At 46.8% G+C, this 23833-nt stretch overlaps 1 protein-coding gene across 2 annotated transcripts in view; it reads left to right on the top strand.

Annotated features, from left to right (window-relative positions):
• Window positions 1-16255: 16255 nt before the first annotated feature.
• MAPK10 (mitogen-activated protein kinase 10) overlaps window positions 16256-23833 on the top strand; it is a 561444-nt gene continuing 553866 nt past the window's right edge. For both annotated transcript variants that reach the window (XM_086961881.1, XM_086961882.1), the window contains exon 1: window positions 16256-16425. In XM_086961881.1, the coding sequence (XP_086818007.1) occupies window positions 16304-16425 (122 nt within the window). In that variant the 5' untranslated portion in view covers window positions 16256-16303. The remainder of the gene's footprint in view (window positions 16426-23833) is intronic.

Here is a 23833-nt window from a genome sequence, read left to right as displayed (position 1 = left end):
AAAGTGGCTCAACTAAGGGCTCCGTATCTGTGCATGCTTCTTTTAGACCACTCCTGGCATTGCAGAGTTTCCTTTTTGTGGACACAGTATTCCGTGCCACTTAGCCATTATCACAGAGGAGTTGGTCTATCCTTTACCCATTGGTAAGCAATGTCTCTCTTGGCCACCAGCATTCCCATGGCCTTTACTTTTCTTGGCGTGCATTAACTGAGGCATTTCTTATAAATTTAATATAGATAGCTCACGCACAGCCAGTAAGTTTGGTAAGCTTTCCTTAAGCTTCCTGTGATAATTTCTCTTTTTAGGTCTCGGCCTGCCAATGTGCTTGCGCATTGCTGGCGGAGATTATAGTAAGGGCAAAAGAACCGTCTACCAACAGCGGATTTGCCACAGTTCATGTGATCTATGCGCGTGCACAAACCAAACACGTCACAGCCACTTCACAAACCACCATTTGCTGTGCCTCAGAGACTTCAAAGCTGCCACCCTCCCCCCAATCACACTTCAAAGGCTGCCGCTCCCTGCCCCCGCGTGCACATCGCACACCAGCTGAACTCTGATACTGATGTATATTTTTTTAACAAATCGTACATTTCTTATGTGTGGAAAAGGAAGCAAACCATGAGGATTTTTAAGCTACGTGTGAAGCTTTGTTATCGACCCGCCCATCATGCCGTCTTCCTGACATACATTCGGGAAACCGTCCGTGAAGCTCCCCGTGTACTTTCAGTACCCATTGCGTTATCACCTATGGCGTGGGCCGCCTTCGACCCAGATTGTTATCCTGCTGCCGCACAGACACCCTCTTTCCATTGAGGGGTATGGCCGGCCGCTACATCGGGAACTTTTTACTATAAACAACTGTATTTAGCTTGAGATCAGGCAGCTCATCTCTCCTTATTTCGTGTGTTATACCTACATGGCTGCAGCCCCTGCTGTGTCTGCTTCGCACCCCACTCTCCAGTATGCGGACCAGCTGCGGAATCACTCATCCAGCAGACTGTATCTGACGAGCGGCCCAGAAGACTAGTATCCTATCCGATACCTCCTGCTCACTGATTGTGCCCCGGCCACACAATGCCGCTCCCCCACCCGCCCACGCAATGCCAAGAGCTTGTTTACATTTACAGTTTCACTGCTAATTACTTCATTCATGAACAAACTTTCAGAATCTGTTTGGTTGCTGGCAGCCCCTGTGGTGTGGAATTGCCTGGGAGCTCGCCCTGGGTCTTGCCAAGCTGGTTACTTCCCGTTTGGAGGTCCTTCAGTACAATGTTTTTTGCCCCAAAAAAATTTTGGGGTCGAAATGTCGACATTTCAACCCTTATGGCCGGGACCAAAAACTTCTCCACATTCAGATAAACACAGCATTCAAAAAGTGTATCTAATGGCTTGTGGCTGGATTCGAAAGAATATTGTCAGACGATCTTAATCTGAAATCATTTTATACACTATATATGATTTCACTCTTAATTCTTATTCTTCTCTGATCTATCCAGGAGTGCCCCTATCTAAACCTACTTTCCACTCACTGTGGAGCTTCTGTGTTACATGAATAATGTGTCTAAGAAAGTGATTTATCTTGTATAAACAACCTTGATATTCTTGTCCGAGTGTTTTTTAAATTTGTGATATCGTGCACTAAGTTATACCAAACCTGAGGAATCCCTTGAGACCTACTATTTTGTTGTATCTTTGTTTTATGGCCCTTCGATACTTTAAACAAAAATCTCTTTATTGGAAAGAAAAAGCTCGTCCTTGCAAAAGTGAGCACAACAGATCTCAAATTCATTAGGTCCTGGTCCTGGTTTACAAATTATCTTGCTTGTGCATTCTTTCTCTCACACACTCTCTCTCTCTCTCACACTGTTTCTCTCACACACACTCTCTCTTACACACTCTCTCTTACACACTCTCTCTTACACACTCTCTCTCTTACACTCTCTCTCTTTTACTCTCTCTTACACACTCTCTCTCTTACACTCTCTCTCTCTCACACACACACTCTCTCTCTCTCTCTCACACACTCTCTCTCTCACACACACACACTCTCTCTCATACACACACTCTCTCTCACACACACTCTCTCTCACTCGCTCACACACACTCACTCTCTCACGCACACACTCACTCTCTCACACACACACTCTCTCTCTCACACACACACTCTCTCACACACACACACTCACTCTCTCTCATGCACACTCTCTCACACACACACACTCACACACACTCACTCTCTCTCACACACACTCACTCTCTCTCATACACACTCACTCTCACACACACTCACTCTCTCACACACACACTCACTCTCTCACACACACATTCACTCTCTCACACACTCTCTCACTATCTCTCTCTCTCTCTCCCTCACTACCTCACTCTCTCTCCCTACCTCACTACCTCACTCTCTCTCTACCTCACTCACACACTCTCTCTCTTACACACTCTCTCTCTTACACACTCTCTCTTACACACTCTCTCTCTTACACACACTCTCTCTTACACACTCTCTCTTACACACTCTCTCTCTTACACACTCTCTCTCTCACACACTCTCTCTCTTACACACTCTCTCTCTTATACACTCTCTCTCTTACACACTCTCTCTCTCACACACACACATTCTCTCTCTCACACACACTCTCTCTCTCTCACACACACACTCTCTCACACACACATACTCTCTCACACACAGACACACTCTCTCACACTCTCTCACTCTCTCACACACGCTCACTCTCACACACACTCACTCTCACACACACACTCACTCTCTCACACACACTCACTCTCACACACACTCTCTCTCTCTCACACACACTCTCTCACACACACATACTCTCTCACACACACACACACTCTCTCACACTCTCTCACTCTCTCACACACACTCACTCTCACACACACTCACTCTCACACACACACTCACTCTCTCACACACACTCACTCTCTCTCACACACACTCACTCTCTCTCACAAACACTCACTCTCTCTCACACACACTCTCTCTCTCACACACACACACACACATTCTTTCTCTCTCACACACACACTCTCTTTCTCTTTCTTACACACCCACACACACACTCTCTCTCACACACACACACACTCTCTCTCTCACACACACACTCTCTCTCTCACACACACTCTCGCTCTCACACACACACACTCTCTCTCACACACACACTCTCTCTCACACACACACGCACTCTCTCTTTCACACACACTCTCTCTCTCACACACACACTCTCTCTCACACACACACTCTCTCTCACACACAGCACAGCCTTCTACCGCCACCACTCTACCACTCTCTCCACCAACACTCTACAAATCTATCCGCCACCACTCTATGCGCCACCACCCTATCCACCACCACCCTATTCACCACTCTATGCACCACCACTCTAGTGCCCACACTCTAGCACCCACACTCTAGCGCCCACACTCTAGCGCCCACACTCTTGCGCCCACACCCTAGCGCCCACACTCTAGCGCCCACAATCTAGCGCCCACACTCTACCCGCCCACACTCTACCCTCCAACTCCACCCTCAAAATCCACCATCCAAATCCACCATCCAAGTACTACTACACCCTCCAAATCCACCCTCCAACTACACCCTCTAACTCCACCATCGGACTACACCCTCCAACTCAACACTCCCAATCCACCCTCCAACCTCACCCTCCAACTACAAATCCACCCTCCAACACCACCTTCTAAAAACACCCTCCAACTCAACCCTCCAACTCCAACATCTACCCTACAAATCCACCCTCCAACTACAACTCTAGCCTCCAAATCCAGCCTCCAAATCCACCCACAACTACTGATTCCAACTCCACCCTCAAAATCCAACTCCACCCTACAACTCCACCATACAACTCCAACCTCCAAATCCACCCTCCAAATCCACTCTCCAACTCAACCCTCCAACTCCACCCTCCAAATCAAAAGCCAACTCCACCCTCCAAATCAAAAGCCAACTCCACCCTCCAACTCCAAACCATTGTTGTTTGTAATATCAATACATGTAAGTCACATAAATACAACCCATATTGCATTACAAATACTATAGGTGTCACATTTGCAAAAGTTATAACTATTAGCGCTGTAAATGAGAAAGCAATTAATTTCACTATTTTTCACAACAAAACATTAAAATAAAATTGGTCATTTACAATAGCAATAGCTCAAACTTTCCGAATGAGAAACATATTGCATTGTATTTTAACTTACTGTTAACTTCTGCTGATCTGATGCTCACTTTCACCACACCTCCTTCTCTAACTCCCTATTCTCTTCTCTTCTCCTGTGCTGATCTGCTGCTCTCTTCCACCCCACCTCCTTCTTTAACTCCCTGTTCTCTTCTGCTGTGCTGATCTGTTCCTCTCTTCCAACAAACTCCTTCTCTAACTCTCTGATCTCTCCTCCCATGCAGAACTGCTGATCTCTTCCACTCTGCCTCCTTCTCTAACTCCATGTTCTCTTCTCTTCTCATGTACTGATCTGCAGCTCTCTTCCAACCCGCCTCCTTCTTTAACTCCCTGTTTTCTTCTCCTACGCTAATCTGCTGTTCACTTCCACTCGCCTCTTTCTCGAACTCCTTTTTCTATTCTCCTGTGCTGATCTGCTGCTCTCTTCCACCTACTTACTTCTCTAACTCTCTGTTCACTTCTCTTCTCCGGAGCTGATCTGTAGCTCTCTTCAACCCGCCTCCTTCTCTACCTTCCTGTTCTCTTCTCCTGTCCTGTTCTGCTGCTCTCTTCAACAACACCTCCTTCTTTAACTCCATGTTCTCTTCACCAGTGCTAATCTACTGCTCTCTCCCCCCACCTCCTTCTGTAACTCCCTGTTCTCTTCTGCTGTGCTGATCTGCTGCTCTCTTCCACCCACCTCCTTCTCTAACTCCCTGTTCTCTATTCTGTTGTGCTAATCTGCTGCTCTCTTCACCCACCACCTTCTCTAACTCCCTGTTCTCTTATGCTGATCTGCTGCTCTCTTCCACATCGCATCCTTCTCTAACTCACTGTTCTCTTCTCATGTGCTAATCTGCTGTTCTCTTCCACCCCACCTCCTTCTTTAACTCCCTGTTCTCTTTGGCTGTGCTGATCTGCTCCTCTCTTCCACCCACCTCCTTCTCTAACTCCCTGTTCTCTTCTCTTCTCCAGTGATGATCAGCTGCTCTCTTCCACTCTGCCTCCTTCTCTAACTCACTGCTCTCTTCTCCTGCGCTAATCTGCTGCTCTCTTACACCCCGCCTCCTTCTTTAACTCACTGTTTTCTTCTCCTGTGCTAAACTGTTGTTCTCTTCCACCCGCCTCTTTCTCTAACTCCCTGTTCTCTTCTCCTGTGCCGATCTGCTGTTCTCTTCCACCCGCATCCCTTTTAACTCCCTGTTCCTATCCTGTGCTGATCTGCTGCTCGCTTCCACTCCAACTCCTTCTTTAACTTCCTGTTCTCTTCTGCTATGCTGATCTGCCCCTCTCTTCCACCCACCTTCTTCTCTAACTCCCTGTTCACTTCTTTTCTCCCGTGCTGATCTGCTGCTTTCTTCCACTCTGCCTCCTTCTCTAACTCACTGTTCTCTTCTCCTGTGCTAATCTGCTGTTCTCTTCCTCCCACCTACTTCTTTAACTCACTGTGTTTTTCTCCTGTGCTAAACTGCGGTTCTCTTCTACCCGCCTCTTTCTCTAACTCCCTGTTCTCTTCTCCTGTGCCGATCTGCTGATCTCTTCCACCCGCCACCTTCTCTAACTCCATGGTCTCTTCTGCTGTGCTGTTATGCTGCTCTCTTCCACCAACCTCCTTCTCCAACTCCCTAGTCTCTTCTCTTCTCCCGAGCTGAACTGATGCTCTCTTCCAACTGCCTTCTTCTCAAGCTCCCTGTTCTCTTCTCTTCTTCTGTGCTGGTCTGCTGCTATCTTATACCCGCCTCCCTCTTTAGCTCCCTCTTCGCTTCTCCTGTACTAATCTGCTGCTCTCCTCCACCCGCCTCAGTCTTTAACTCCCTGGTCTCTTCTCCTGTGCTGATCTGCTGCTCTCTTCCACCCCACTTCCTTCTTTAACTCCCATGTCTCTTCTCTTCTCCTGTGCTGATCTGCTGCTCTCGTCCAACCCAAATCCTTCTTTAAATCCCGGTTCGCTACTCTTCTCCTGTGCTGATCTGACCTCTCTTCCACCCCACCTCCTCCTTTAACTCCCTGTTTTTTTCTCCTGTGCTGATCTGCTGTTCCTTTCCACAACCTCCTTCTCTAACTTCCCGTTCTCATCTCACATGCGGATCTGCTTCTCTCTTCCTCCAGCATCATTCACTAACTCCCTGTTCTCTTCTCCTGTGATAATCTGCTGTTTTCTTTCACCCGCCTCCTTCTCTAACTCACTGTTCTCTTCTCCTGTGCTGATCTGCTGTTTTCTTTCACCCGCCTCCTTCTCTAACTCACTGTTCTCTTCTCCTGTGCTAATGTTGTTCTCTTCCACCCGCTTCCTTTCTTAACTCCCTGTTGTCTTCTCATGTGCTGATCTGCCCCTCTCTTCCACCCACCACCTTCTTTAACTCCCTGTTCTCTTCTCCTGTGCTGATCTGCTCCACTCTTCCACCCACCACCTTCTTTAACTCCCTGTTCATTTCTCCTGTGCTGATCTGCTGTTCTCTTCCACCCACCTCCTTCTTTAACTCCATGTTCTCTTCTCCTGTGCTGATCTGCTGCTCTCTTCCACCAGCTTCCTTATTTAGCTCCATGTTCTCTTCACCTGAGCGGATCTGCTGCTCTCAAACACCCGCTTCCTTCTTTTACTCTGTTCTTTTCTCCTGTGCTAATCTGCTGTTTTCTTCCAACCACCTCCTTCTTGAACTCCCTGTTCGCTTCTCTTCTCTTGGACCGATCTGCTGCTCTCTTCCACCCGCCTCCTTCTTTAACTCCCTGTTCTGTTCTCCCATCCTGATCTGCTGCTCTCTTCCACCCCGCCCCTTCTCCAAAACCCTATTCTCTTCTCCCATGCTGATCTGCTGTTCCCTTCCACCGCCTACTTCTCTAACTCCCTGTTCTCTTCTCCTGTGCTGATCTGCTGATCTCTTCAACATGCATCCTTCTTTAACTCCCTGTTCTCTTATAATATACTGATCTGCTGCTCTCTTCCACATACATCCTTCTGTAACCGCACACACACATACATACAACCACGCATACACACACACACACACACATACAACAACACACATACAACCACACATACACAACCACACACATCTATCGCCCTCACTCTATCTATCTATCTATCTATCTATCTATCTATCTATCTATCTATCTATCTATCTATCTATCTATCTATCTATCTATCTATCTATCTATCTATCTATCTATCTATCTATCTATCTATCTATCTATCTATCCCCCTCACTCTATTTATCTATCGACCTCACTCTATCTATCGCCCTCACTCTATCTATTGCCCTCACTCTATCTATCACCCTCACTCTATCTATCCCCCTCACTCTATCTATCGCCCTCACTCTATCTATCTCCCTCACTCTATCTATCGCCCTCACTCTATAGATCTATCGCCGTCACTCTATAGATCTATCGCCCTCATTCAATAGATTTATCGCCCTCACTCTATCTATCTTTCCCCCTCCCTCTAGCTATCTATCGCCCTCACTCTATCTATCTATCGCACAACAACAGCATCACTCAGGGGCACCACAGCATCACTCAGGAGCAACACAACATCACTATGCGCTACCACAGCATCACTGAACGCCACAGCATCACTTGTCGCCACCACAACATCACTCAGCGCCACCACAGTATCAATCTGTGCAAACATTCAACAACAATTGGTTCAAATATGTTCTCTCAATGTTTCAAGCTTTATTACAAATGTCACAAAAAATGTTGATATTTCCCTTTTGTTCTTATATTTTAGTCACAATTAAATACACTGAACATAATCATCACAAAAGTTAATTACAAAAGTTTAAGCTATTGCCATTATAAATTACAATAACTTTTATTTAACACTTTAGCAGCGTCGAACGTTCAGCGCCCAGTGCTGAACGTTGGAATAACGGGTGCTGGCCCGTCGGCCAACAGTCGTGTGCAGCACTGGCAAGGTAGTGCTCGCGACGACCGTTGGCCGACGGCAGCACTTAAAGGGCTAAGTATTAATTATTTTTTTTTTAAACATTGTTGTTTGTAAAATCAATACTTCTAAGTCACGTAAATACAAAACATGTTGCATTAAAAATGCTATAGTGTCAAAAAATAAATGTATTAGCATTGTAAATGACAAAGCTATTAATTTCACAATTTTCAAAAATAACACAAATAACAAATGTGTCATGTACAAGACAAATAACTCAAACTTTCCTAATGCGAGACCTATTGCATTGCAAATGCTTGTTCTAACTTTCTCCCATTTGGTTTCAAACTGTCTATGGGGACAAAGGCGGGCAAGCCTAGGTGTGAGCTGTATGTGTCAGTGGCAGAGCAGGCAGCTTCAAAAGACAGGAAGTGGATGGACACAGTCCTCAGGCTAGCCTTTGAAGCTCAGGAAGGTCTGAGTACAATGCCTCAGGCCATCCGGATCAGGCAAAGAACACCCTGCCCCACGCCAAGTCTTTATATCCCCATCTATGGAAGGAATACATAGGAGTGCTGGACACTGGCAGAAAGGCACATTTGGTTTAGGCATAAAATGCCAGCTTTCTAAAAGTGACATTTTCATAACAGCAGCTGAATTCAGACTTTACCATTAACGAGCATTTTAATTTACAATTCAAATAAATAGAAGAAGCATTTGTCTATCTGTTCCCAAACTGGAGTTATCACTTATTAAGTGTATTAAGGTGACCCATTGCTCGTCTATGGGAGAGATAGTCTAGCCATAGTGAAAAAAGCCTTTAGAAGTTTTTGCACTGTCAGGACATGCAAAACTTAAGTACGCATGTCCTACGTTAATACCATGCACCCTGACCAAAGAACCCTTAGGGCCTCACTTATAAGTACAAAAAAGAAAGGTTTAGACCTGGCTAAAGGTTCACCAGCCCTTAAAGCATCAAATTACATGGTAAGAAACATGTCCTTGCAGTGTGGCAGCAATAGATTCCAGTGTGTACCACAATGAAGCCGCTCCCAGTGGGGTGTTGCTAGTGCAGTTTAGTCTGTGAGTGCAGGCATCTCACAAAAAGTGAAAAACTGGTCTCACACACAACCTGGTGTCATGCTTCATCATAGACCAGTCCTTGCCCTCTAAAAACTTGGTTTGATAGAGGGCGGGCATACACCTGATGGCAGGGATGCACTTCTACACTAAGTGGGGGTCCATGGGAAAAGGTAGTGAGTTAAAAGGCCATTAAAGATGTCAGCTTAAATTTAATAGTGCTGGCATCCATATGGTAGTTTAAAACAAAGTGATCGGCGTAACGGGGATACTATTGTCCCCCCACCGCTATCAATGGGGTCAACATGTTTCTGCCTGAAGGCCCAGTTGGGTCCGCGGCATTCATCAGGACCGTGATAAACAAAAACAACGGGCTCCACTCTTACCAAGATATGGTGAGAGGATTTCCACTCAGTGGGGTGATGAGGATCACACTCCACCGCGATATGGCTAAATTCTTAAGCCTGAAAGGTAAAGACAAAATAGACAAACAAACTGTCAAATAGCATTGGACACATACAACATAACAAAATGAGCCACATACACCAAGAATCTATCGTGAGTGGCTATAAGTGCAGCAGTTTGTGACAGGCATCTGTGCACTAGTTAGGAGAAAATCTCTCCAAAATGCTTACCCTATAATGAAGACAATTTTGCCCCATTGGAGGGTGAGGGCAGAAGACCCCTTAGGTCAGATTGCTGGAAATGTAAATAAGGAGAAAACACAGCTACACAAGATGGTAAAACAAATTGAGGTACTGCCAAAAGCACATGAGGTTCTGTAGTGCATCAGTGGCATGAAACCTGTAAAGGAAGTCATTCAACACAACACTCATACTCTTACTGTAACTTGACGTGATCTCCGCCTCTGCGCCTAGATCTGTGCACCTCCACTCCTCGATGTGAAGTCAGTGAGCCGGCGTCCGGTTTTTAAATAGTGTCAGCGTCAGTCAGCGTCAGGCATTAAGAGTTAATCACCACTTAATAGGAAGCTGGAGTGTGGGATCCGGTGTCCCAATGTCATGCTATGTTGGAGTTCCGGTGGCTTGTCTGACCTTCCTAATTTGGGTTCCGGATGTGTCAAAATGACAGAATTCAGTACGTGTGGGTAGGCAGGTAGGTAATACCCTAGGTGGGGCCGGCTCCCCAACGTAATGTGGCAGTCGTCTGCGCGCTACACATGTGCGCTAGGATTGTTGTATTGCGCGTGTGCGTTGAAATGCCAACTCAACCGCACATGCATGAAATAAGGCTAAGCACCTGTGTACAGGGCTCCGGATTCTGTACTGAACCGAGTCCTCTTCAAATTTAGGAAAGCGTTTACGCACTGCACATGTGCGCAAAGATCGCGGTAATGCTCGTGTATGAAGAATGAGCACTGCGCCACACATGCGTGGTTAAAGGCCAAGCGCCTGTAACTACAGGACTCTGGTCTCTAAAATGCGTCAAGGGATAGTGTCATCATGATATCATGCAATCTGCCATATGATTGACAAGTTACTCAAAACGGCTCAAGCGTGCCAAACAAGGTGGTGGGGTGAGATGCACCGGGGGGACATATTATATATAGATGTTCCTAATGTGCAATTTAAGGAAAGAAGTCTGGCGGTCATCAGCTGCGGTAGGTAGCGGGATTACCTGCCGTGCGGTAACGTGGGGAGGGGGAGGGGCAGGGTGGGGGGTAGCAATCTTTGTATTACGGAGCTTTACAAGTAAGTAAACATATAAATAAATAAAACGAACTTCGATGCGTCCACTACATCGCATTTGGGGATGCAATGCACGCAACAAAATTTGTTTCATTTATTTATATGTTTACTTACCTGTAAAGCTCCGTAATCCATAGATTACTACCCCCCACCCTGCCCCTCCCCACGTCACCGCCCGGCAGGTACTCCCACTACGACCGTGGCTGGTGGTCATGTTACCAGAAAGGACCCATACCCCAATAAATTCCACACACCAAATGCCACACAGAAATTGCTTTTTTAAGACAAAATTTGATTATTTTTAATATACAAATCTTGTAGGTTGTGAGCTTAAGTGGATTTGCTTTATTCATTACACTTATTAATCAATAGACCTCCGCTTAAAGGTCCAGGTAAGTTTTGTACACACTAGACAGTCACCTATGCCCTACTATTCACTGTGCTTCAAACTTGTGTACGACATGTTATCTGGCCCCAGATTTCGTTCAAAAACTATAACGAGATAAATCATTTCCAGATTTATGGAGTACTCTAGTAAAATCCTCCTCTGAAAACATGTTAGTTACAGAAAGACAAAACAAATGATTTGAGGGTTTTGTATTTCGGCTTTATGAAATTAAATATAATAGCAATACGTTAATCCAAAAATCTGTAGTATATGCTCAAGAAATCTGTTCCATATTATTGAGTGAATCTAAAAGACAGGGTTATATTACATACTGCACCATTGGTGCAGTGTAAATTCGCATCATAATGTGATGCAACAAGTGTAAAAAAACAACATTTGTACTAAGAAAACCCTGCAAATGTATTTTTTTTGCCAGACTTTAAAATCAAATTTTTGCTTGTTGTCGTTGGTGGAAATGTCTTTTTTGAACTGATTGGCAGGTACGACTGGTCGGTTAGCGCAAAATTAATTTTTCCAGCAGTAAATTGATTCAAAATTAAAACAAGCATTTACAATGCAATGGTTTCGCCTTTGGAAAAGTTAGAGCTATTGGCATTGTAAATGACAAAATTTGTATTTATGTGTTGGTTTTAAAAACAGATAAATAAATGGCATTGTCATTTACATTGCCATTAGCTTAATCTCTCGCAAATGTGAGACCTATTGTACACTACAGACGAGCTCAGCAGACAGCAATTACTACCACACACACAAACCCAGAGCCACACACACACCCCCAGAGCCACACACACACACCCAGAGCCAGCCACACACACACACACCCAGAGCCACACACACACACACACACACACCCAGAGCCACACACACACACACCCAGAGCCACACACACACACACCCAGAGCCACACACACACACACCCAGAGCCACACACACACACACACAGAGCCACACACACACCCAGAGCCACACACACACACACACACACCCTGAGCCACACACACACACACACCCAGAGCCACACACACACCCAGAGCCACACACACACACACACACACCCTGAGCCACACACACACACACACCCAGAGCCACACACACACCCAGAGCCACACACACGCACACACCCAGAGCCACACACACCGAGAGCCACACACACACACACACCCAGAGCCACACACACAGAGAGCCACACACACACAGAGCCACACAAACACAGAGCCACACACACCCACCCAGAGCCACACACACACCCACACAGAGCCGCACACACCCACACAGAGCCACACACACCTACCCAGAGCCACACTCACACTCAGGGAGCAGGGAAGCAAGCACAGTGAGGGGGCAGGGAAGCAAGCACAGCGAGGGGGCAGGGAAGCAAGCACAGCGAAGGGGCAGGGAATGAAGCACAGCAAGGGGGCAGGGATGGAAGCACAGCGAGGGGGCAGGGAAGCAAGCACAGTGAGGGGGCAGGGAAGCAAGCACAGCGAGGGGGCAGGGAAGCAAGCACAGTGAGGGGGCAGGGAAGCAAGCACAGCGAGGGGGCAGGGAAGCAAGCACAGCGAGGGGGCAGGGAAGCAAGCACAGCCAGGTGGCAGGGGAGCAAGCACAGCCAGGTGGCAGGGAAGCAAGCACAGCCATGTTGCAGGGAAGCAAGCACAGCCAGGGGAAGGGGAACAAGGAGGTGGGGGAGCAAGCACAGCCAGGGGGCAGGGAAGCAAGCACAGCCAGGGGGCAGATAAGGAAACACAGCCAGGGGGCAGGTAAGCAAGCACAGCCAGGGGGCAGGGAAGCAAGCACAGCCATGTTTCCAGTGCTTGGCTATTCTGAACAAACCATTGGAATCCGGCCTGCAACTCAAACGAAAACAACTCCCAGAATACCTTAAATAGCTAAATGAAACCTCAGAAGTAGAAACATTATGTCCTGACTACACGAGAGAGGCTGCAATTGTAACTGCGAGGGACAAATACCACCTGAACCACACACCGCAGATCCCCTACAAAATGACAAAGTTAAATTGCCCCTGTCCAACTACCTTGCCAAGTAGCGATATTTGCTTAAAATGTTGAAAGTGACTTTGCATGTCAGAGTGTATTGCTCAATATCTAAATATAAAAATACAAGCACACAGATGTAAGCACATAGATACTACACCTTTGTAGGTGGTCCCACCTGTTTATTGTGTAGCCTAATGTGTGCACTCTAAAATGTACTTCATGAAACGCCACTAACACCAAATCACACGGCGCAATAAACACGCCTTCCAAGACGCACACCCACAGCCTCGACCCTGCGCATGTCTCCAGACCACTCACGCCACTTTACTCCACTCCTGCAGCACACCTCACGGGCGTGGTTGGAGTGCTGTGCTGCATGCAAGTGAGTTGTTAGGGGGGGGCGGCGGGGCGGCAGCGCTCCTGCATACACACGGTCGCTATCGCTGAACGCCCAAGATTTGCTTTAACCAACTTTCTGGCTGGTTTCGACGCCACAGTAAGAGTCCGTACACCGAGGGCTATAGCGCTAGATTAATCTTCTCACTAGCCCGCCCTACAAAGCGCTACAATCCTCATACTCCTGTGTATTACCGAGGCGTGGCTGTGCGTTAGGGGCACCAGAAGGGGTCCTTTACGGAGAAGACGCAAATCTATGTCAAAAGAGCCGACACACACCCCTCCCAGTCACCCCAAGCTAGACCGATTAATGTGCAGAAGCGCTTCAAAGTTGCCCTAAAACTGTTTTGAAGTGAGGCGAAGTCTGTCCGGAGCCCCCAAACGGAGGAGTGCGGGGCAAGAAAATTGTCCGAGCCCAGAAAAGTTTTGCAATCCAGGGACACTCTGGAGCCCGGGGGGTGTCCAAACACGGGGAGGGCTCACGGACCAAGCTTCGAACCCAGGAAAAGTTTCCGAACTTTGGTTCCGGTGCAAAGGTCCAGTTGGGTCCATAGCAAGTGGGCGCAGGTGAGCTCCTTACCTGTCCTTTTGGGGGTCGGGCTTCTAGGCAGCCATCCCGGGGAGGCTCCCTGGTCCGGTCCGCTCCGGCTCTCGGTCTCTGAAGACGCAAAGCTGAATGCCCAGCTCGACTTCCGGGGCTGGGCTCTTGTAAAATGGGCTGGGAACAGCTAGGAGCGCCTGGGTGTGTCTAAACAGAGACACGGACAGCGCGGGGGGGGGGGGACAGCGGGATACACAAAGACATGGACAGCGGGAGGGGGGACGGACAGTGGGATACACAAAGACATGGACAGCAGGAGGGGGGACGGACAGCGGGATACAACCATGCGGTACCATGCCATTAGACTAGGCAGCTTCCATCTGACCGACATGCGTTTCCTTTCCTTTCGGACAGGACTATTGAAAAAAACAATAATCATGTGTAAAGACGTCCAATGAATGCAGTGGGAGGGCTCTAGCCTTACTGTAAATTCTTGGTATCATTCTCAAGTATTTCGCAACCACATACCTAAAAGCCATCTGGTAGGCGATAACTAAAAACACAGATGGCAATAAGACAAAGAGGAAAGTAGGCTGCTACCGGATATAGTTCACCTTCCTGGACTGCACCTTAGTTGTACAGTTGTCCTATCCCTGGTGTGAGCAGTTTATCCGATCTGTTTCATTTCGATACTTTTCATTTTACTATTTGACAACTAAGATAAATGACGATCTCAGCAGTGCATAACAATCCTGCAGCTATCTCACTCAAAGTTTCACACATGGGTCAAAAAACGTCCATATGAGCAAACAGCAGAAAACGAAGAGACGCACGTATGCTTACATAAAACTTAGTAGCTGTATCGCAGTCTTTTCCATTTGGTAGGAATAGGTCTAGTTTTAAATAACAACACAACCCATTCATTGAGGGCCATACGTCCCTTACCTCATTCACACGCAGCTCCTCCAAAGTGGGCACTTCTATGGTTCCGAGCATGGCGGCGGGAATATGCGAACCCCGTCGCCCAATCGCTTTCAGAACGGCCTCTGAAGTTCCAAAGGACCAGCTCTCCTTCAAGTCCCCTTCTGCAGACAGACTAGGCAAGCCGCAGAGGTCAAAACGCGATAGCGCATTCGTACCACAGGTTCTTCTTTCAGCATCTAAGTCAGCGACACGGTTGAAAAAGAAGAAGGACTACACAGTAAGCTTCACGCCATGGAAGTGAAATTGAACAAACGCAACTAAAATAAACAAGGAAAGGCACGGACAGCGGGAGGGGGGCGGGAAAGGCACGGACAGCAAGAGGGGGGCAGGAAAGGCACGGACAGCCGGAGGGGGGCGGGAAAGGCACGGACAGCGGGAGGGGGGTGCGGGAACGGGCACACGGACAGCGGGAGTGGGGGCGGCGGGAACGGCCACAATCAAAAGCACTCACCTGGACCTGGACTTCCTCCGGCGGCAGTCGGCTGCGGAATGACCAAAAGAAACATGGACGACCAAAAAAAGAAACCCCGCCCACCACCGCACTGACATGCTAGAAGGGGCTGGATGAGAAAAAATCTCCGGAACGCACACGAGTCGCCTCACAGAATGACGGACACCTCTCTCTTCCAATGGCTAGCCTCCATTTATAGAGCTAGCCAATGGAAAACAGAGGCGGGACAAAGCCCACATACTGAAAACAAAAGATTTTGCCTGTGCGAAACGCTGCTTGCGCAGCTTTCGACAGGCGAAACCTAAAAAGCACCATTTTTGCATTTTGTAATCTGTTTTGGAGTTTGTCAGTAGTTGTATTAATTTTTGTAAAATAAACAGCAAGTGTATTCTACAAATGGCTTTAAATTCTGTTGAGTTCGCCTAGAGCGCATGTGCATTTTATCTTATTGGTCGTGTGGGGGTGGAGAGTAGTTTTCAAGCATTGACACCAAAGTGTGACGAGAAATATTTGTAAAAATGGCTTTGTAATTCTGCGGAAACCATTTTATTGTTTGTGCTGAATTAGTGCCTTTCTGTTTTTTGTTGTGTGCCACAGGGATTCGGGAAACAAGTGGATGTGTCATACATCGCCAAACATTACAACATGAGCAAAAGCAAAGTTGACAACCAGTTCTACAGCGTGGAAGTGGGTGACTCGACCTTTACAGTCCTCAAGCGCTACCAGAACTTAAAGCCTATTGGCTCAGGAGCCCAGGGTATCGTTTGGTAAGTCTGGGTTATGGTACTTTGACTGTATTGGGCCACTGATTGTTTGGGAGAACCTGCTTCCCACACAACTGCGGTCTATATTTTCCAATTTTCTGATGGCTTAAGTGGGACATATTTATTTTGCATTGGCGTTTTGCACCACCTATTAAGTGTGAACAACGATATATGCACAGCACTGTCTGGCAAGTGAAAAAAAGGTGCACGCCCTGAGTGACCAGTACAAAAGATGCTCTGCAATGGTCAGTGAGTCTAAATGTCAGGGCATGCAAATCTCAGTATAAAACTAAGACAGCCTCAATGCAATCTATGAAAAAACAAACATTTTGGTGCAGCATTCCAACACTTGTCTGCAATCCTGTCAATGAGTTTCAGCCAATTTTGCATTCATTTTTACAGATTCTATACCATTCTCAAGCAATGCAAATTGTTTTCAAATTTACAAGGCAACTGAAAAATTCAGTTTAACTTAATTTTACCATCTATTGTGAGATAGTAAATGTACTGGTGAAACAGATGAGCACAAGATTTTGAACTACTGGTGGCTTCTGAAATTCCGGGGATTCACTCTTGGGAAGAGAAGGCCAACCTCTTGCCAATGGACTCAATCCTTTCCCAAAAGGATCTGATTAACCTGATCAACAGTGGTGTAACAATAGCCCCCGCAGCCCTCGTTGTTGTGGGCCCCCTTCCGGCACTGTCCACCGGCAGGCCTGACAGCTCTTGACTGGGGACGCAGCGTAGGGGGGTCTTTGTGCACTTTGCAGGAGGGGGGGTGTAAAGTTTTGGTACACCGCTGGTGATCTTCAAGGACACAGCCCTGCTGCTGGACTTATTAAGACTCCCAGGGCGAGGGTGTGCTTGAAGCAAGTGTTATTTTCAAAGAGTGGGTTAGATCATAGCAGCATACCAGAATTCCATCCAAATGGTTTAAAGCGATACGGGTCTGCAAGTGTACCTCTTCTGTATTGGTAGGATGGAATATCATAAAGTTGTGGTATCTAAGTTGCTGGCCTTTTCTGGGGATGCAGGGTTAAGGCAGTGCTTAATTTGTAAACGAATAAGTACAGCACCCAAAGGGATATGAAGATGCCCGTGGTGGGTACGACCACCAGTCGGGGTGTCAAATTCCAAGGCTGCATAGTCTTGATTCCATCTGATGCTTCTTTAATCCACCACCACACACTCTCTGCATTTTAATATCACTCATGTACTTTTTTATCCTTACTTTCTCCCTTTGTGACTGAATTAGAATCAGAATCAGAACAAGCTTTATTCGGGTGTAAGAAAAACAACCATAAAAGCACAATAAAATTGTTGTACAAAATTTGGAGCCCAATGATGACACCATCATCCTCCGACAGACGGACAAACAGAAAGGGTAAATCAATGTGTAGAACAAAATTAACGTTGCCAATTGTTACATAATGCCACATATTGGGATGTTTATTTATGGGCAGCAGAAGTCAGCTTTAATAATGTAATTCATATCCTACGGCACAGCGGCATACACACCTGCTTGTTCAGGGGGGATTTTGGCGAGGGACATCTCCTAGGTAAGTACACATGCCCACATACAGTAGGTTAAGACCATGTTGCTGCGCATGACAGGCACTGACCCTCTGCTCCTTCCTTCAGGTGACAGCGCCTGCGCCCTCCGTGAATACCTCCTGCCCCATACCTAAACCCAGCAACACCACAGGAACGGAGGTACAATGGTGCGCATATACACACCAGAAATATGATTGAGCGAACATTTGGCATGTTAAATAGTAGATTCCGCATCCTCCACAAGACTGGCAGGGCCCTCAAATACCGGCTCGAGATCTACTGCCGCATTGTGGCCGTGGGCACCATGCTGCACAATATTGCCTTCAAGCAGAAGATACCTGTTGAGGTGTCTGGTAGTGAGTCGGAGGGGGACAACCTGCCACAACCTGCCACCTGCACATGTGCATCATGCACACGGGGAGAATCCTGCTGAAGGTCACAGGCGCCGCGCACACATCGCACAGAACTATTTCTAGTGCATCCATACCCCTCACACAACACTGCACTCATGCAACCCACATCAATGATTGACATGAGGAAGATTTTTTGTTAAAATGAAGCTTTTTTTTTATTTCACAAGGTCTCAATGTGCTTCCATCAGCAACAAATAAGGGTACGGCTTTTAAAGATCCAAGGTCATGTAACCTGAGCTGGCGTGCATGGTTGCCTCACTACGGCACAGCCTGAAATGTAATACAACTAGCGCCTCCTGCCGCACGCACCCTGTCGCCTCTCACTCTCCACGTTAGGCTGGTTCTGTCGGGATGCAGTGTTGGGCTGGGCACTGCGCCTCCTGTCTGTTTGCACCGGCACAGTCAGGCTGCTGAGGCTACATGCCCCTTCGTTGGCATCATCCCCCCACTTGCATTGCTATGGTCTGCTGCTTGTTGGTGCACCACAGCGTTGCTGACCTGCTCCAGGGCCCTTGCTACGTCAGCACAGTATTGGACCATCTGGATTTGCATGGCCAATGATCTTTCGAGAGCTGGGATGTGGCGTTCCCGATCAAGCGATTGGAACGGGTATAGGCTGACAGCTGTGTGAGCAGCTGCCTGTGGAATCTGCAGGTGATGTTCTGCTGTGCCACCATTTCTGGTTGCTCTCCTTCACCGCCGTGGTCAGTTACTGCACACTCCCTGTGAGGAGATAGATGTTGCGTGCTGTTTTGTAGAGCTGCAGCTGCATTGCTACCATGTGCTGCGCCTGTTTGCGGTGCACAAGCAGCATCTGAGCCTAAATGCCCAGGCCCACGATGTGTGCATGTTGCTCCATGGCTGCTGCTGTGGGCACAGAGCGCTGCTGCCTTGACCTTCTGCTGGCGTGGACCCGCAAACTTGCTGTGATTCATGTCTGCCTCCTGGGTGGGGGTGGGGTCTGCTCCACTTCCATATGTGTCGAGACGTGATGTTGTGCTCTGCCTGCAGCTGCAGGGGTGGCCCTGGGTGTCGGTGCAGGTGCAGGCTGCCTCTCCCCCTCCGTCTCTTCAGGTGTCTCCGCGATGTGGAGGTTGTCACTGTCGGACGTGTCAGTATCCGCAGCACCTGTGATGTGGATTAGTGCATGATTACTGGTATGATTCAGGCACCTGGGATGTTGCAACATGCATGGAGACTTGCTATTGGTTAATGTCTGCATTCCTTGGCTGTCTTTAGGGGTCTGTTTATCTTGACTATTCTGGCTGTGTGTGGCTATCAAGGCACATTTACACACTACAGGTTCCACAATGCCTTTGGGCGTTTGGGAGGAGCAGGGACTGGAATACTGTGCTCACAAATATGGATTGCAGTGGGGGCATAAGCATTGTTAGGATACGGGGTCGCAGTAGCATGCCTCTTACCTTGAGTTTGGTGTGTGGTGCAGGAGGTGTCCAGTTGGGTAACGCCCACGCAGGCTTCAGGGTGTATGGTGTCCTCCACTTGGTCCTTCATGGGGGTGTTTTCAGGAACTGTGGAGTATCCCCCTCCCGTACTCCTTGTCTCCCCCAGTCTCTCAGCAATTCGCTCCTTGGCACGGCCTCTGAGGTTGTACCACCTCTTTTTTAAATCATCGATGGTCAGGTGGGTGACTCCCACCGCGTTCACCCTTGCCTTGATGCACACCCAGATGCGCCTCTTGGTTGCCTCGGGCACCTTCCGGGACAGCTTCCCGAACCATTGATCGTGGTCCCCACTCACTCCTTCAATCAGGTACTCAAGTTATTTTTCACTGAACTTTATTTTGCACTTGTTGGCTTTGTCACTTGGTCCTGCAGATTCCTGGGACATTGTGGTTTGGTTTCCACTCCTGTATGGGCACTGCAGGGTGTGGCTCCTGGAGTTCAGTTCTCTGCCTCCTCCTGTATCCAGCTCTGTGGTCTGAATGAAGCATGGAGCAGGCTAATTCCTGGTAGTGATGTCATCATTGGGCTCCAAATGTGACTTCACGTTTTTACGATCTCGCAATGTGCGAGATCGCTATTTGTGAATTCGGTATTTGCGATTTCGCAATTAGGGGGCTGGAAACAGCCGACTCTGCGATTTTTGAGGGATTTCTGCGGAGTCGCATTTGGCGATTGCGGGCGGGTGCGAATCGCAAATATTTAGCGATTTTGATGGTGCATCCCATTCTGCAATTTCTTATTAGCGATTCATTATTTTTCGCTATTTCAGATTCGCAGAATGGATGCTTGATGCATCTATATGTATGTTTGATAAATAGCATGTACAATTCATATTTTCATCTACTCACAAGCCAGGCAATTGGAGTGTGAATTATAGACAGAATAATTCTAATTGGGGCTTGTGGTTTTTCAGCTGAGAATTAGAATTATCTTTGCCTCCTACCAGATTCAGAGATAAACTATTCCTAATACCAGGGATTGAAAATGCAATTTAAGAGTGCTGAATCTGTCATAAACCATAAAACCTGGTTCTGATATTCGTAGCGCCAAAAGCTGATCAACACACTAGACAAGCTGATTATATTTTGGGCATGTGTTATAACTTCTTCTTGAACACTATGCCAAAAATAAAAAATAAAAATGTGAACACTTCATTAGAAGAACAGTGGTTAATTATTTGCCCTTTCACAAGTAATCCTGTAAATGTCACTTCATCTGTTAAATTTTGAATTTTTGTAAAGCACACTATCAAAGATTTTTAGGACATTGTGAATACAACAGTATGCGACTTTTTATGTAGAGCTGCACACCATTGTAAATCAGAATGGTAACTATTATCAAAATGTATGATCGCGGAAAGACTGAAGGCTGAGTTGGCTTTTCCCGGGATCGGTACTGATGACCTGCAGACCACCACATATTTCACCAGTGAGCACACAACTCACCGAGCCAAGTGACTCCAAGATTTCAAGGCAGGGGAATCTGTTGTGTGAATATTTCAAGCATCGCCTGCTTAAATTCTAAATAGCATTGTCTTCAATGCTTTGTGGAATTCGACAAGACAAAGCAGAGAGTGAGTTCCAAAACATTTACACTTTATTTACTGTGCAGCCCCTAGCCAACCATTTATACCAGTTTTGCAACTATTCTACTTTCAAAGACTGTCTTTCAAAGACTGTGTTTTATTTAGGTTTTTGCTGACATGCATAACTTTATCTTTTAAATCAAAATTCGTACAGTCATTATATAAAGAACCAAACCAGGCTTATTTGTAAAATCATAAGTCCAGGAGCCCAAAGATTTTATTATGAATCCATGACTGAATATCAAGGTCACTGAATATCAAAGCGGCCCAGTACGCGCTCCACGCCATTCTTTTTTGTTCATCCACTTTCACTTTCAGTCTCTTTGTCTCAATTTTGAAGGTTGTTTTTCACTCCTGTTTTCTCCCTACCTTTCTCTTCCTCTTTTTGACCCCCTTATTTCTTTTGGTTGTTGGTCAAATCTGATGATGAAAAATAAATCCAAATCTACATAAATGAGTACCAGGGCTCAACCTGCAACTATCTGTGCAAACTAAGTACCGCAACCAAAGGTGTCTGAATTTATGAGCCTAGAGCAGCTGAACAACTTCTGTTCAAAGTCAATAAGAAGCATTGCAGCATCTGACTTAAATCCCCATTGGTCCCTTCTGGATTAGCTTTTGATTGAGCACTGCTAGAGAGCTCTCTGTATGGCCTTGATCCCACCCGTGGTTTGAACAGGATTTACTGTGAAGTGATTGCAGAGCTGCTGTGGGTATGTCACTTCCTTCACTGATAAGAGACAGCCACTGTGTTTTGTCTTTCCCAGAAACCACCAGCTGGATCAGAAGTCTTTCCTTTGGTTTTTCTTTATATTTTTTAATTTTAAATGTTTATAAAGCAGAAATTAGGTTATAATTGTACAAATGCAAAAATAAAAATCAGAAAACACGTTGCTATGAATCATTATTTAATATTCAGTACTTAATATGTGAGAGTGGTTGCTGGTGGGTACTGCTTTCGCCGATTTAATAGGAGAAGAAGCCTTTGCCATCTCCAACAATCTTTTGATATGGATACATTGCCGCCGAAATTCACAGAGCAGCAGAAGATTGCTAATCAGTCCTTTTTTTATTTCCGCAAGGGTTCATGGAAATAGTACAGCCAATACAGCTATCATTGTGTTCCATTGGTAGTCCTAGCTTGACAAACCATATTAGCAATAAGAAAATAATGTGTTTCTCCCTTTTGGAAAGTGTGAATGTTGTTCTCTGACCTGGTCACATGCATTGCTGAGAGGACAACTATTGGAGGTGTTCAGGGACCCTCTACTAGTAGTGGCACTGCAGCTGCTGCCAGGTTATGACAGCATTAAAAATAGAGGAAGGTATGTGTTGGGTCCGTGCAGTCTGCAAATCCTACAGCTATATGGAGAGGCCTCGGGTGTGTGCTTCAACCATGCTAAATCTGTGTTAGTCCCCCTCCAAACCACCCAGAAGCACTTTGCATGGCAGACGTTAATCCCCATAAAGTGTTTGAGCTCTTAATACATAGGAATTCCCATTGCACTCCTCCCTGAACTGGAATGAAGCCTTTGCTACATTGGTTCGAAAGGTGAAAGCTGACCTAAAGAAGTGGGAGTCTGTTCCCCTTAGTGTGAAGGGGAGGGTCGCCCTTTACAAAATGATGGTTTTGCCAAGGCTCATATATACCTTTTCCAGAACTTCACACAGGCGATACCCTGCCACTGGTTTTGGGAGATGGACACTATCACAAAGGCATTTTTGTTGAGTAAGCCCTGACCGAGAATTGCACTGCCTAAGTGCCAGCAGGCCAAGCACGACGGGGGTATGAACATGACTAGCCTCTACTTGTATAGCTGGTATCTCAAACACTAGTCATTAATAACTGGTTTAGGGGAGGTTGATCAGAACTGGCATACAGGGTAGAGCTTGCCTTAATGGGCTTGATGCTGTGATGAAAATGCTATACGATTCTCCCATTTCTCGGATGGTACCTGAGGTCACCCAAGTGGTCCTGCTCAGTTGGCATGCTGGGCTCCTGTGCACAGCTGGTAACACTAAACTTGCAAGTCAGGCCCTCAGCTGGAGAGGAACTTGACTGTGTGAGGCCGCTGGCCTAAGCGGGTTCTCCAAATGGGACCTAATTGGTATCTCCCTGTTGTAGGATGTCTGGTCTTGAACTGTCGTCAACACTGTTCCACAACTACCTTCAGCTCAAACATGCACTATTGGCGTATGTTGCTCCGTACATAGAGATAGAGTTTACTGAGCACAGTCCTACTGATGGGCACTTTACCCATGGGGCGGATTTCCCAAATCTACCCCTACCATGTCAATAATGCCCCAGATATGCTTGCGTCACTGCAGGCTCAGTTTGAGGAGTGGGTCAGCCCCCTGGATGAGGATGATTAGTGAGACACCAGGATTGCCCC

The sequence above is a fragment of the Lissotriton vulgaris genome, chromosome 3_1, assembly GCF_964263255.1.
Source record: "Lissotriton vulgaris chromosome 3_1, aLisVul1.2, whole genome shotgun sequence".
Classification (NCBI taxonomy): Eukaryota; Metazoa; Chordata; class Amphibia; order Caudata; family Salamandridae; genus Lissotriton; species Lissotriton vulgaris.
Note: the sequence above shows the minus strand (reverse complement) of the source record. Positions and strands in the feature narration are given on the sequence as shown.